At 31.9% G+C, this 17,119-nt stretch overlaps 1 protein-coding gene across 1 annotated transcript in view; it reads right to left on the minus strand.

Annotated features, from left to right (window-relative positions):
- LOC127737476 (inactive ubiquitin carboxyl-terminal hydrolase MINDY-4B-like) overlaps positions 1–16,446 on the minus strand; it is a 42,660-nt gene extending 26,214 nt beyond the window's left edge. The window contains exons 1-3 of the mRNA XM_052248190.1: positions 16,267–16,446; positions 11,955–12,110; positions 5,012–5,129 (exon numbers count right to left, since the gene is read on the minus strand). Of these exons, the coding sequence (XP_052104150.1) occupies positions 5,012–5,129; positions 11,955–12,074 (238 nt within the window). The 5' untranslated portion in view covers positions 12,075–12,110; positions 16,267–16,446. The remainder of the gene's footprint in view (positions 1–5,011; positions 5,130–11,954; positions 12,111–16,266) is intronic.
- Between the last annotated feature and the right edge of the window lie 673 nt (positions 16,447–17,119).

Here is a 17,119-nt window from a genome sequence, read left to right on the forward strand (position 1 = left end):
TGCTCAAAACACAAAAGAGAGCAAAAAAAAAATACTCATTTAAGGGCAATCACTCCTATAAAGATTGACAGTAAATCAATCCTATAGAGATTGACTGTCTACTAACTATATCGGCAAAATTTTACTCATTTGTAGATCTTGCCTTGCTGATCAGTTTTGTTATTTAAAGTTTCTGTTTATCTACTATAACTTTATCATATAAGGCAAAACGCCAAAAAATTGGTAAAATTCGTCATTAAGGTATAGAACCACTGATTCGGCCCGGTTAGAAAGATCATACAAGAAAGTAGAACATATTTTGAACAAAATAGTTCATATGCATAGCTGTCAGTGGCGTAGCTTGCATGTATGCTCAGATGCTCAAGCATGCACATCATTTTGACCAAAAAAAAAAAAAATAATTGTATATGATCGCATTAAATATGTTCGCAGCAGATACCGAATGTAACAAGGGTAAGGATATGAGGATAACGCCCAATCATTTCCGAAGCATGTGCTTGGTCAGTACGTGTCTGTTCTTCATTAAGTTTATGTATACTAGATGGATAAATCGCAGAAAAGTGTTCTCTACTTTTTTCGTAAAAAGTCTTCGTCGTCGTCGGCTACAGCAAGCGCAGAGGATGATGATATGCAGACCCGCGGACATGTTTCATCTGAAATTGAGCCAAGCAGAGCGATGGCTTCTACATCTGACAGAGCAACGTTAACATCAATTAAACTACCATATCCTGATATCGCTTCCTGTGACAAGAAAGACGAATTGATCAAAACTCAATTTGTGACAGGGTGCGATCATTCCTGGGCTTAAAAATACCTGTTTCCATCTAGGAACAAATATTAATTTTATTTTCAATAAAACATACCTCTTATATTCTAACAGAATATACATTTTGTAACATTGCGCACACACAAGGTTGTCGCGTCATGATTGACATGAAATTTGAGGCCCTCATGGCGGGTCCAAATAATTGCATAATCACAAATGTTTTGGCAATATCATCACTAAAAAGGCCAAGTAATCATAAATCAAAAACCCCATGGAGAGGCTCAAATTCCGGGAAAAGGGGGATCACTGGTTCCAATATTCCAAAGTTTCATAAACAGAAGCGCCGCTGTAATGGGTCCAATTTTCTAGCTGTCAAATATGATTGGGTGGGGAACTTTTACATTAAATATTTATGAATTGAATGATGGTAGTTTGGAGAAAACAATAAAATTCTATTGGAAATATATGAATTGGTGGTTATATTGAAATTCAAAGCTACATAGCCTCAGGTATATCATGGCAGAAACTAAACCAAAGACACTCCATGAAACACTTGTCACCACAAACAAAAATCTCTATCCGAACATTTCTGTTATTATATCTGTCCTTCCTACAATGCCAGCTTCAACATCCACAACAGAGAAATCTTTTAGCGCAATGAACAGAATTTAAACCTACTTGAGAACCACAATGAGAACAGAATAGAAAGCAAGGGGGCTATAGAATTTTGCTTGTTTAAGTTTCTATCTATCTATTATGACTTTTAAGATATAAGGCAAAAACACAAACAATTGGAAAAAATCATCATCAAAGGGCAATAACTCTAATAAGGAGTTGACTGACAATTTCAACCATTAAACTTATTTGAAGATCTTATCTTGTTGATCATTTTTGCAGTTAAAGATAATAGCCAAAAATGAAAAAAAAAGGAAAAATTTGTCATTTAAGGCCAACAACTCATACAAGAAGTCGTCTGACAGTTTTGACATTAATAGACAATTGGTAGAACTCACCATTTTGAACATTTTTGCCTTGTCAGATTTGCTCTATTTATAAATAGCTAATACTTGCTTTCTACCCCTATGTTCTATTTTTAGCCGTGTCGGCCATCTTGGCCAAGTTTTGTAAAATTTGGTCTAGTAGTTTCAGAGGAGAAGATTTTTATAAAAGTTAACGGACAACAACGAAGGACACCAAGTGATGAGAAAAGCTCACTTGGGCCAGGTGAGCTAAAAATAGGTAAAAATCACTATTCAATGACAACTGCACCTATACATGGTCAACTGATGAAAACATCAGATATTATTGTAAATTTTTTATATATCTTTTATTGTTGAAAATTAATGCTATTATAAAAACAGTTTCTCTCTATATTTACTATATTGTTTCCACAAAAAACACAAATATGGGTAACAATTGTCATTCAAGGGCAATAACTTCAATAAGAAGTAGACAGATATTAAGGTCATGCAGAATTTTTAGTAGATCTTGTCCTGCTGTTCATTTTTATGTTAAGAGTTTTTCTTTATCTACTTTATGTTTCACAAAAACACAAATATGGGTAAAATTTGTCATTCAAGGGCAATAACTCCTACAAGGAGTAGAAATAATTTATCCCAGTTGATTATTTTTCCTATTAAAATTCTCTCTTTATCTATTCAAGTTTTCAAGGTAATAGCCAAAATTGCTTCAACAAAAAGTATAGAAATCATTTCAAGGCAATATTAGTGTATACATTTGACAGAAAGTTTTGGTTGAAATGGACAGTAGGTAGAATGTGACATTCTGAATGTTTCTGCCCCTGTCAGATTTAATCTATAACAGTTTACAAGATGACAAACAAAACTTCTGTTTTATGGTCATGTTGGTTGGTATTTGTGATGATCAGTCACATTAAGCTACCCCAAGGATGATTGTGGTTACGTTTGGTTCTAATGAGACCAGTGGTTTCAAAGAATATATTTTTGTAAAAGTTAACAAGTGACCACAACTGGAGAGGATGAAAGACAGACGGCTTATCTTTTTCTTGGGTTTCCCATTGCAATACTCACAGAGTACAAGGTATGAATTTGTGAGTTCTGTTCATATCGTCACAGTTTGTAGGGTAAATGTATTTAGTATTGTATACAACTATGCATGACTTGCATGTTCCATATTTGATCACTATATACTGAACCAAGGTAGTGTTTAATTCAAAGGGATAAAATCAATTGGACTTGAACATTTCTAACTTTGTTTTGATAACAGTTCAATGCATTAGAAATAATAAAATACATTTGTGTCATTTAAAATGAACTTTAACATGTAATTTGGCACAATTAATATTTCAATTCAATAAGTGCAAAATAGGAGTTGTAAGGAACCAGATAAAAATTTAAATTCATTTACATTTAAGTTATTTAATAAAATGTCTTAAAATTACTGCCGTGTTTAATTCCACAATCAAATGTGTGTTTAATTAATGCATAAATGATAAAGAATAATGAAGTAATTTAAATAAAAAATACTACAAGCTTTAAAGAGCATCTTCTCCTGGATAAGTACCAGTATACCTATGTACAATGTCAATGTAAAAAAAATGGCAACTCTGCACTCAAATTTGAACTGTTTACCACATTTTTCGAATGATGGAAATTAAACCAATCTGAACTGTTTACCCTTCAGGAGCATTTATTTTCCCCAGAGATCAAATGTCAAAAAGTTTTACTGGCAATAGATACGTACCCCTAGTAAAAGGGGAGCCATAATTAGGAGAAAGAAAGCAAAAGTGAAAAAAAGTATGACAAACTATGTCCAATATCACTAAAACATATGTAAAATGAAAATTTGTTATAAACCAAATTTTGGACAGGAGCTTACATTGTACTCAAGGATCTTACCATTGTGCTAAAAAGTAATGCTGAAGAAAAAATTTAAGGTCTTACATGTACATGTAACTGTCAAATTTGAAAAAAATAAAGTTTCATAACTCAAGAATAGCAAATTACATAATTATTGATAAAGAAATGATTGCCATGACCCCCAACAAAACAAACAAAAGTTTTGAGGACCTTCAAACTGTTGTTAAGAGATGATAAAATGTTGAAAATTCAACAGAAAATGGACACAATATGAGGGCAAAACCTCAAATTAGCCCTTTGGGTTTTGCTATATATATGTGAACTTCTAGGGCACAAAAATTACTATCTACATGTAGATGAATTATTGTAAATTCAGAAATTATTGCGAGGTTTTTATTAAAGCGAATAAAGTGACTAGATGAGTATCTCAATAATAAGAACTCACATTCTCATATCTAATAGGTATATCTGTATGCAGATTTCCCTGAAATCGCAATAATTAATCTCGCATGCATGTCCATTCTTCAAAAATCGCAATAATAAATGCATGCAATAATTTCTGAATTTACAGTAATCACAGGTTAGCAGAAAGAATAATAAATATTTTCACACAAACATGTATTATTTTGTCAATATTGAATACTTACTTGAATGAGAAATTTTAGATAAAAGTATACTACTGCAATGTGATAGATTGGCTTATCTTTAAATCTATTTATTTTGTTGTTAAGACCATTTAATTCTCAAGTACTATACAGATAATTTAAACATGGACAACTATTTATTGATCTATATATCATACAATTTCAATAATTAACACAATAAAAGTACCTGGTAGAGTGTAAGTAACTTCAGTTTTGAGGACCTATCTAATATCTGTCAAAATTGTTTTCATATTTATCAAAAGTTTATGGATTCATTGTATGATTAAAATTTTACGATGACAACTTAACCAATAAAACTTTATTGCATCTGTATGAAAATAATATAAGTACTAACTGTACATGTACTTCAACGGAAAAAAAGTGAATTTCTCTACATCTATATCTGTATATATATTCTTTAATTCCTCTTATACAGAGATGTGTAATATATACAATTATATTGTTATAAGATCAAATTATTCATGAATAATTAATGTTTTTGGCAAGTAAAGGAGAACAAATTAATCGTCTTTAGAGAAAATCACACAAGCAGTGTCACGTAAGAACTTAGTGTGAATGTTCACAAAGCTATCTATATCACATTCTATATCTGGATAGTTTTCTATGACAAGATTTGTTAAGAACATGCCAAAAATAGCTAATTTATCTGTATAATGAATGAATTGTCCAAGGTGAAATATTTGGTCTGTTCCTGTTCTAAAGTCTTACTCAAAGACAATCAGTCAAATATTCAACTTCACCTGCATTGAACTTGACCTCTGGCCATGAATCCACATAAAATGTCTTCACTCTTTGAGTTAGTTTTGGTCGATCATCTTCCTCTTCATCTCCAACATCTCTAAATCCAACTCTTTTTCTCTACAATGATCAAATTTACTATAAACTAGAGGCTCTTAAGAGCTGGTGTCGCTCACCTTGGTCCAAAATTGAAGACGAGAATAGAATTCACGACAAAAATCTGTTTTGTTGATTTTGTTTTGCTGAATGTTTAGTCTGTTTAGTTTCTCTCTATCTTCTTTAGTTTTTGCTCAAAACACAAAACAAGAGGCTCTCAAGAGCCTGAATCACTCACCTGTACTTCAGAGGAAAAGATTTTTAAATATTAGCAAACTTGATGAACAAATTGTGTAAAATTGTCTTTAAAGGGCAATAACTCCTTAAGGGGTCAATTGACAATTTTGGTCATTTAACTTTTTTGTAGATCTTACTTTGCTGAACATTATTGCTGCTTACAGTTTATATATATCTATAATAATATTCAAAATAATAACAAAAAACTGCAAAATTTTGTTAAAACTACCAATTCGGTGGCAGCAACCCAACAATGGGTTGCATGATTCGTCTGATAATTTCAGGGTCGATAGATCTTGACCAATTAAACAATTTTACCCCATGTCACATTTGCTCTAAAAGATATAGTTTTTGAGATATAAGCCAAAAACTGCATTTGACCCTTATGTTCTATTTTTAGCCATGGCAGCCATGTTTGTCAATGGATACAAACTTCGGATACAATTTATAAACAAGATACCCTAAGGAACATTTATTTAAAGTTTGAAGGTAATTGGCCCAGTAGTTTCAGAGGAGAAGATTTTTTAAATATTAGCAAACTTGATGAACAAATTGTGTAAAATTGTCTTTAAAGGGCAATAACTCCTTAAGGGGTCAATTGACAATTTTGGTCATATTAACTTTTTTGTAGATCTTACTTTGCTGAACATTATTGCTGCTTACAGTTTATATATATCTATAATAATATTCAAAATAATAACAAAAAACAGCAAAATTTTGTTAAAACTACCAATTCGGTGGCAGCAACCCAACAATGGGTTGTTTGATTCGTCTGAAAATTTCAGAGGTGATAGATCTTGACCAATTGAACAATTTTACCCAATGTCAGATAAGCTTTAAAAGCTTTAGTTTTTGAGATATAAGCCAAAAACTGCATTTGACCCCTATGTTCTAGTTTTAGCCATGGCGGCCATGTTTGTCAATGGGTCAAAACTTCAGATACAATTTATAAACTAGATACTCTAAGGAACATTTAGTTAAAGTTTGGAGGTATTTGGCCCAGTAGTTTCAGAGGAGAAGATATAGTTTACGACGACAGACGATGACGACGACGACGGACGTACAAATACATTTGCAAACCAAATATCATTGACTTAACATCAGTGGATCATCTTCACAAACTTATACCTGTAAACTAAGCAAAAGTTTCAAAGTCAATAGACCATGACTGAGGGGGCGGGGCCAATAATAATCTCCATGGAAATGAGATGTGCCAATGCTTATACAACTACATACCAAATATCATTGACCAACCAATAGTGGTTCCCCATAAACTAACCTAATCACAAATTAATACATGTAAACTAAGCAAAAGTTTCAAATTCAATAGACCATGATTGAGGGGCTAGGCCAAATAATCTCCATGGAAATGAGATGTGCCAATGATTATACAACTACATAACAAATATCATTGACCAACCAATAGTGGTTCCCCATAAACTAACCTAATCACAAACTAATACATGTAAACTAAGCAAAATTTTCAGTCAATAGACCATGACTGAGGGAGCAGGGCCAAATAATCTCCATGGAAATGAGATATGCCAATGCTTATACAACTACATACCAAATATCATTGACCTACCACTAGTGGTTCCCCATAAACTGACCTTATCACAAACTAATACATGTAAACTAAGCAATAGTTTCAAAGTCAATAGACCATGACTGAGGGGGCAGGGCCAAAATATATCCATGGAAATGAGATGTGCGAAAGCTAATACAACTACATACCAAATATCATTGACCTACCACTAGTGGTTCACCATAAACTAGACCTTATCACAAACTTATACATTGTTGATGCCGCTGCCCGCTGGAAACAGCATACCTATGTCTCGCTTTTTGACTCACTCAAGGCGAGACAAAAATTGGTAAAAATCATCATCAAAGGGCAATAGCTGTAATAAGGAGTTGACTGAAGATTTCAACCATTAGACTTATTTGTAGAACATGTCTTGCTGATCATTTTTGCAATTTAAAGTTTCTCTTTAACTATTATAGTTTTCAAGATAATAGGCAAAAATGAAGAAAATGGTAAAATTTTTGATTTAAGGGCAATAACTCCTATAAGAAGTCGTCTGACAGTTTTGACGTATCAAGACAATTGGTAAAGCTCACTGTGCTGAACATTTTTGCTCTTGTCAGATTTTCTCTTTTTATAACAGTTTCAAAATAATAGATTTCAAAATAATAGACAAAACTTGCATTTTTACCCTAGGCCTATGTTCTGTTTTTAGCCATGTCTGCCATCTTGGTTGGCAGGCAGGGTCATTGGACACATTGTTTTAAACTAGATACCCCAATGATGATTGTGGCCAAGTTTGGTTAAATTTTGCCCTGTAGTTTCTGAGAAGATTTTTGTAAAAGTTAACGGACGAAAACGACGACAGACGAAGGACGTCAAGTGATGAGAAAAGCTCACTTGGCCCAGTGGGCCAGCTGACCTAAAAATGTAACATTTTTACATTGTTTCAATTTTAACCAAAAAGTATAATCATAATAAAAATGTAAAATACCAAAGTACTTTCAGTTGCCTTATTAAGTGCACCTAATTGTGCAGGGTAACCAAATTGAGTGTTGTTATTTGGTACTTACCCTGCTGTCCTATATATGTAAAAAACAACTTATTTAAGTTATACAATTCTCCTATTTTTGGCACTCTGTACAAACTTAATAAATCAATGTTAGTGCTGTAAAATTAATTGACAGCAGAATGACCATTACATCAATAACATGTGTTCTACACAGCAGAATTGCATGGTTGATTGAAAACTTATGCATGGTACATAACATTGTATTCATTGTCCATTTTTTACATTAATTGATTGTTTCTAGCTTAAAGTCCAGTGGCAAATATGTCAAGCATACATGTAGTCAGGACAACTGTTTGTTATACTAAATTGTAGTAAACATTATATAGGGAAGTATAAAACTTTGAAATAATTGAAAACATCGTAACAGATAGAAGATCTTACATAGATCAATTTCTACAGAAAAAGCAAGAGGCAGTGTCAGCCGATACCCATGTTATAACTCTTCAGTAAATTGAAAGTTGATAGAGTGAATATTATTGGAAGGACCTATGCAAACCAGTTTAGCCCCTTCCTTGGAAGGAAGAGGGTATAATAAATTATTTTCCAGGGTACTTAATTATCAATTGAAGAGATAAAAAAATGGTTTAGCATAAATAATAATAGAATAATTTTGTTTGGAATTCTTATCTTGCCACATTAAATAATAGTCCTGAATTGCCAACATCTTCAAAATAAGAAATCTATAGTAGATGTTAAATTATTGTTAAAATCTAGGCATGAGTGACCTACTTTTCTAAGAGGCTGATGTACTCCTGGACCATTAGATGCATCCTTAACACTTAGTTTAATGATTTAAGCTCTTAACATACATGTATGAGGACTGAACTTTGACATATAACTCATATTTAAGCCACTGGACAATGAAATAAAGGCAAGTGACCATGGTGACCATTATTTTATGGCACATGTATGGCCAGTCTGATGAAGATGTGTCTGCACATATCTGTATATTTATTATCTATGAAGAATTGGCTACAATACACATGATTAACAAATTTTTGTGGCAAACCATGCTGTGCAAAATTTTATACTGTAAATTAAGAAATTATTGTGTGCATTTATAATTGAGATTTTTGAAGAATGGACATAAATGTGAGATTTATTATTGTGATTTCAGGAAAATCTATATACTTATACATTGTATATGCATCAGATATCAGAATGTGAGTTCTTATCATCGTGATACTCACCCAGTTGCATTATTCCCATTAATAAATACCATGCAATAATTTGTGAATTTACAGTAACATTTCTCAGATAAGCAAACTGTTATATGATACACGTTGCTTTTTCAACAAATAAAGTTCCATTACTCCTCAATGTCGTATCAGAAATTTATAAAATAAACCTAAGGGAGCTTATTTAAATAGATATAAACCAGTCAATAAAGCTTCATGAAAACTGCTCAAAGCATTTTTGAGTTATTGTCCGAAAACTTGAAAATCCCCCTTTTTAATGAATAAAATCCCATAACTTGGAAACGTAAAATCAAAAATTTGCAAAAATCGAAAGGGAGCTTACGTCAATAGATATAAACAATTCACAAAAGTTTCATGAAAATTGTTTAAAGTTTTTTTGAGTTATTGTCTGACATGTTGATGACAGATGGACGGACAGAAGGATGGACTGACAGACAATGGTATACCATAATAGGTCCCATAAACGGGCATATAAAAAAGTTTGGTTATCAATGTTTTGTTCAATAGTTATGATTTATATCACAACTATATTTGTTATAATGAAAAAGGTTAAACATCATATTGAATCATTTAATGAAACAATTCTGAAAAACCATCATATAGTTAAAAAAAAATATTATTCTATATGATCTAATGTTTTAAAATTATTTAAAACTTTTTGTGATGGATTTCAATGTTTTCTTGAACAATGAGCAAAGAATCAGTGTTGTACATGGTCCACAAAATCCTTGCTTAAATTGATTTAAATCAATTTTTCAGTTAGCATGATTAGAATAAACTAGAATAATTAAAACTGTCTAAAGTCAGACTTGCCCAATGGAGGTGAAGCCCATCCTTCACAAGGTTTTGATTTGTACATGTACAAAAGTATAGTTTGACCATTACCTGTGATAATAACAATACAGGAACAAGTCTGCTGTTTTAGGGTAACAATTAAGCGTCCATAAGAATACCTACAATTTGTTGATAACTTTTTTGCCAAAACATATACATATTATATAGATATTGCAAGAAGGAAATTAACAGTTTTAATCATCTAATGGATGTTTGTCATTAACCAAAAATTGTGAGGGATGATCTCAGAATTGGAAAGTAAAAATCTGCAATGAAAGTTTGGTGTGATTAGTAAACTAGAGTCTCTAAAGAGCCGGTGTCACTCACCTAGGTCTATGTGCATCTTCAACAATGGACACTCTCAAACATTATAGACTAGATTAGTATTCAAGACAAAAATCTCTCTTTTTTTATCTTGTAATGCTTACAAATTTTTCTGTTTAAAACTGTTGATTTTTACCAAAACATAAAAAAAAGATTTACAAAAATTGTCTTAAGTCAATCACTCCTATGAAGAGTCTACTAATGATTTTGACACAGACTTATTTATAGATCTGGTCTTGCTGATAGTTTTTGTGATTTATGTGTCTATTGTTTTTATGTTGGTTGTTTTTATGCCTCAAACCGATCCTTTGAGTTAAGCCAATTGCAAATGAGTTTTAGTTTATTCTTAATTTGTGCGGTTACACCACTGTTCCAGGTTAGGGGAGGGTTTCAAAAGTGCTCACAAACATCTTTAACCCCACCATATTCTGTATCATCATGTATGTGCCTGTCCCAAGTCAGGAACTAGTATTTCAGTGGTTGTAATTGTTTCATGTCTGCCGTATTTGTTTCTTTGTAAATTGTTTTTATTATAAATTAGGGTGTCAGTTTTCTCGTTTGAATTATTTCACATTTTTCATGTCCGGGCCTTTTATAGCAAACTATACAGCATTGGTTTCATTTTTGAAGGCCATATGATATGGTTGCCTATTATGGCTTACATCCACTTACATGTACAATGTACTTGAACACTGGTGGATAGTTGTCTCATTGGCAATCATACCACATCTCCTTATTCTTATATTTTTGGTAGATCTTGTCGTGCTGATCATATTTGCTCACTAAAGTTTCCCTCTATCTTCCATTTTCAAGATAATAGGAAATATTGAAAAAAAATTGCAAGTTGTCATTTAAGGGCAATAACTCCTATAAGAAGTTGTCTGACAATTTTGACATAAATGGACAGTAGGTACACATGTAGATCTCAGCATTCTGAACCTTTCTACTCCTATTAGATGTTCTCAATTTTAAGCGGATTTTGGGATAAAAGACAAAACTTGCATCTTAACCCTATGTTCTATTTTAAGCCATGTTGGTTCAATGGCAGGCAGGTTCATGGAACACATTTTCTAAACTATTACCCAATGATGTTTGTGGCCAAGTTTGGTTAAATTTGGCCCAGTAGTTTCAGAGAAGATTTTTGTAAAAGTGAATGATGATGACGGACGACAAGTGATGAGAAAAGCTCACTTGGCCCTTTGGGCCAGGTGAGCCATAAACTCAATATTAACTTACTTTTTCTCCTTCCTAGTAAACAATAGTTACCATGTTAATATTTAAACATGGATATTTGTATGTACATGAAATAAGCTGCAGTCAGAACAGCTTGTATATATATGCATATAAATTATATTGAAAACAACATTCTTAATTAATCTTAATCTAGAATGCACTAAACAGTATAGATCCAATGACTTAACTATTGTATAAACGAGTGGACAATATCATTCTAACCCTAAGTTTGTATACAATGAGTCTTCTTGTGATTAACATTTTATTCATTATTGAACCCATACATGTACTGACCATAAATACGATAAAACTATAACTTAATCACAGAATTAGAAAAAAGATTCACAGGACCGGTGAAACTTAACGAAAAGGAAATTCATGTGCTGTCTTACTTGCAAGAAGATGTTGTTCAAAGTTTTACTTACTTTATTATCTTTCAGGCCAAATGCAATACTGTTATCAAAAAGTTTCAAAAGCCTATCAAGTCGCTCTCTCTCTTCACCAGGGGATGACAACCCCAAATTTGTTGTTTTTGTTGTTGCCATTGCAACAATTCATAGTCTTCTGTTTTTATTAAAATGCTACAATATATTGAGAAGAAATCATCAAATAGATATAAGAAGATGTGGTATGAGTGCCAATGAGACAACTCTCTATCCAAGTCAAAATTTATAAAAGTAAACCATTATAGGTCAAAGTACGGTCTTCAACACGGAGCCTTGGCTCACACCGAACAGCAAGCTATAAAGGGCCCTAAAAATTACTAGTGTAAAACCAATCAAACGGGAAAACCAACGGTCAAATCTAAATAAAAAATTCGTAAGGGTTCCACGGAACCCAGTGTCTCGCCTACTTTTTCTGTTAATTGCCGGCTCAACAAAAATGAGGAAGTAAATCAATAAAAATATTCCTCTTGATACTATCTTTTGATTGTAAGAAGCTTCTGTCCAAGTTTGGTAAAAATCCAGGATAGTTTATGAATCTAATAAATGTTTAAAAACTTTAACTGCAGACTGAATGTAATGTTAACTGGAAGAAAACAAAATTTCCTTCTAGATACTAGCATTTGATCATAAACAATCTTCTGTCCAAGTTTGGTACAAATCCAAAATAGTACAAGAAAGTTATTAAAATTTTAAAAACTTTAACCACAGAGTGAATGTGTTGTTTCCTGGCAGAAATCTAAGTCCATTTAAAAGTAAAATACGGAAAAAATGGATTTATTTTTTTACAAAATTTCCTTCTAGATACTAGCTTTTGGTCATAAACAAGCTTCTGTCCAGGTTTGGTACAAATCCAAAATAGTATAAGAAAGTTATTAAAATTTTAAAAACTTTAACCACAGAGTGAATGTGTTGTTTCGTGGCAGAAAATCTAAGTCCATTTAAAAGTAAAATAAGGAAAAAATGGATTTTTTTTTTTACAAAATTTACTTCTGGATACTATCTTATGATCATAAAAAAGCTTCTGTCCAAGTTTGGTAGAAACCCAGGATAGTTTAAGAAAGTTTTTAAAATTTTAAAAACTTTAACCACAGACATGACAGATTGAATGTAATGTTTCCCAGCAGAAAAACTAAGTCCATTTATAAGTAAAATACGGAAAAAATGGAATTTTATTATTACAAAATTTACTTCTGGATACTATCTTATGATCATAAACAAGCTTCTGTCCAAGTTTGGTAGAAATCCAGGATAATTTAAGAAAGTTATTAAAATTTCAAAAACTGTAACCACAGAGTGAATATTTGTGGATGCCGCCGACGGAATGTAGGATCGCTATGTCTCGCTTTTTCGACTAAAGTCGAAGGCTCGACAAAAACGAGAAACACTTATGAACCACATCAACAAATGACAAAAATGTTATAAAGAAATAAAGATGGACTCACTATGTATGTATATATCACAGGGATAAATTAGATGTGTCGGAATGACACAAATACATGTAGCCCCACTCGCCAAAAAAAGCTTGAAGCCATTTTTAGAAGTGGAAATTTGAGAATAAAAGTCAGTATAACTGTTATTTACATGAAATTTTCAAAGTCCAAAACCTGTAATATCGACACAAATCAGTGGATCAAAACCAGACATAAACTCAATGACAACCTGTAACTGTAGGCGTACTTTCATTTCGCCGTGTATTTATTCCGGGTAACTGTTTTTCACTAAAGAATATTGGATGTAAATAGTGTGAAAGCGTTGATCTTGATATCGTTGTATTGTTTATATTAGACCGGTTTATTGTTTACATAAATAAATGGGTTAAAATTAAAATGATTTTCAAGGAACCAGTTTAATTAATCTGAGTCAATCCAATAAATAATATTGATGATGATGAGGAGGATATTTTTATAACTCAAAATACTTTATCAATGATCAGGACATTGCACTTGATATAAACCAAATTTAAAGAGCAGATTTGTTCTTACATAAAGTTTCAATTATAGAAGCATCCTTTGATATTGACATAGAAGACATGATTTTTTATATCTAAGTCGACCGAAAAGCAAATACACAGTAAAACTTCGGCAATCCAATAAATATAAATATTACAATTAGTGACAATTTAAAAGCATATGATTTTATAGATTTGCATAGAAAAATTATTTAAATCTTATTCGTTAATAAGCATTATTGTGTTATCGTGTGTTCAAAATGAGTATTAATCACTTCATCAATGTATGGATCTAAATAAAGCACTAGTGTAATTAATCCTGGTATAAAATAACTAGTGCAATCATTAGTGTGAGCATTCCTTGGATGAAAACTCTCCACTTTTTACATAAATCAACTATGCAAGTTTCAAATACACTAAAAACTATTAAGCCACATTTTATATATATTTCCCCTTCAAAAAACTTTTTTTAGAACCTTATAATGACTGGTGGATGTTTTATACTGGACCCGGATAGAAAAACCTAGTGAATTTTTGTTGGTGGATAAAAACAGGGTTTAAGATAGGATTTTGAGGGCTTTAGCCACTTTTGCGGGAGATGAAATCAACCTTTTTTTGGGTAACAGCAAGGGACAAAGCATATATATTACTACATGTAGCTATATGTATACATGTACATCTTTGTCAGACTTTGAAGGACTTAGGCATGCTAGGCATTTATTGCATGATTTGACTGATGTGGTGCTTAAATATGAAGATTATGATATAGGATCTGGAAATCTAGTTCACAATTTCACTTTAGTTTGTTTCAGTGGACATTCCTGATCAACAAAAGTTGGATTCCAATTTTTTAAAACCAGGAATCACAGCATAAATGAACTTGTAACGACTACATGTATTTCACTGCATAATCATTATCCTTAAAAACGTTTAAATCGATATCTGGAATTCACTTCTATAAGAGTTGGAAACAAGGATTTGTACAAATCCTTATTGGAACGATTCTAATGACTGTAAAGCGGTTGTAAACTAATCAAGAATAGATCATCACGTTAACTTTCAATTTTCAAATGAAATGAAAACGGGAAGTGACACATGGATATAAAATTCAGAATGAATTCGGATTCATCTACGGATTGGGTCGTGTTTAAAAAAAGGCAGGAAATTATCATTTTTTAAATTCAATTTGCGTAGTTAGAGATATATATTTGTCTCTCTTGTTGAATTTGATACTAATTATAAATTATTACGTATTTTACGTTTTTAGTGTCTATAAATATTCATAGGAATACTTTCATGCATGCGCAGTACATAGTACAGGCAGCACCTGTTTAGCTCATGAAAACATTTCTGAAAGTTCTGAATAAAGTTCTTTCTTTTTAATCGAAATTGTCGAAAGTTTTTGATGAAAAGTCATATCTAATATGACGAAAATACATTCAAATGACGAAACTACGACAAACGATCTGCAAATTGTGATCGTTTGAGAAATATTGAAAATAAACAGAATATTCATCATGTTGAATGTGGGCAGTATTTGGAAAAAGAAATGCGAACTGGCCAGGGGAAAACAATTTTGTTCAAAAGACGAAACAACCACAAACGAACTGCAAGTTTTACTGTGGAAAATAATTGTGATGGTCAATTATGAGGTTTATATTATAATTAACAGATTAGTGACCCATCCGATGGTGATAAGCGGATTACCTGTAATCACAACTTTTAACACGTTGTAAATGTTAATTAGCTGAGGGTCATAAACTTGTCAGAAACATGATGACAGGTAGAATTATAGTATTTTCATGCGAAAATATTTTAACACTTTCCAAATTTAAGTGACGAAATTGATTTGAAATACTTTCGTCATTTTGAAAACCGTTTCGTAAATGACGAAAATGACGAGCGCTAGCAAAATCACTGGGGATTTTCTTCCTCCGGATAAAGAACACTGGCGAATCAAACCACTGTTACATAACTCATTATACAGAACTGTAGCTAGAATTGGATTATATATGTGGTCAGCTGTGACACAAATATTCCATAAAGGTCAACCAAATCATGTTGTCATCCCTATATTTCCATTAGATCACTATACAATGTTAATTGTATATATATCGATACAGACTGTAATGCAGTGTGAGAATTTAAATAGAAATATATGGGACTCTTCCCTCGTAACATGTACTCAACGTTATATGCTTTTCTGTAATAGATGTAATTTATGTTAGTGATTTTAAATTTATACTATTTCGCTTCATTTCAATAAAAGAAAACAGAAGTAGTTAAAGATAAAAAAAAAAAAAAGCCACTGTGTCGACTCAACATAACTGTGAATTAACTTACAGTTTGCGTGATTATTCCATAGTTGCGTGCAACTGTATAAATATTGGTGATTTACAGCTACAGGATGTTTACAATTAATCTTGGTCGACTAATTTAAAGTTAAGTGTTGTTTTTATGTCCCTGAAACATTTATGACTTTCATCCTGATCATGTTGCCAAAGACGCTTTTCCTTTCGGAACTCCTCTGAAAAAAGGCGGGAAAATAATTTTATTTTTAAAAGAATCTCACCTAAATCGTGTATACAGCATGTATGTGCAATGCATAGACACTCAGCATGTTCTTTATCCAATCTCTCACAATGTACAGAGTAGCACACCTTTATTTTAATCATTTGTTTTATAAATTTGTGTGACCTGGTAGATTTTAGAACTGCAAATATGTCAGTCTGGCTCCCATCTGAGATCATAGTCATTATAGTCGCAGTCATCTATAAGTCACTAGCTAAAACTATAGACCAGTCAGTTTGACATCAGTTGTGTGTAAAATAATGGAAAAAATACTACGGCATTATGTAGTAGAGTCCGGTTTTTATCATTTATTGTCAATTACAGTTATATTACATTGACATATATATTTACAGAGACATATAAAATGTCTCTGATATTTATTATCTTAATCAGGAACATATATATTGACGTTCCATAGATTGGTAATTAGTTATATACATTTCATGAACTAAGTGAATATATTGATATATAATATAAGAATAGTATGATATGAAGTACTGAAATATCTACCTGTAAGAGTTATCTTCCTTGTGTAAAACTTCATGAAATACATACTGAAATGTAACTGTAGTTTTAGGAGTTATATTATTACTTACCTTATTGGTAGAGTTTGAATTGTCTCACT

This window comes from Mytilus californianus, unplaced genomic scaffold, assembly GCF_021869535.1.
Source record: "Mytilus californianus isolate M0D057914Y unplaced genomic scaffold, xbMytCali1.0.p SCAF_4, whole genome shotgun sequence".
NCBI lineage: Eukaryota > Metazoa > Mollusca > Bivalvia > Mytilida > Mytilidae > Mytilus > Mytilus californianus.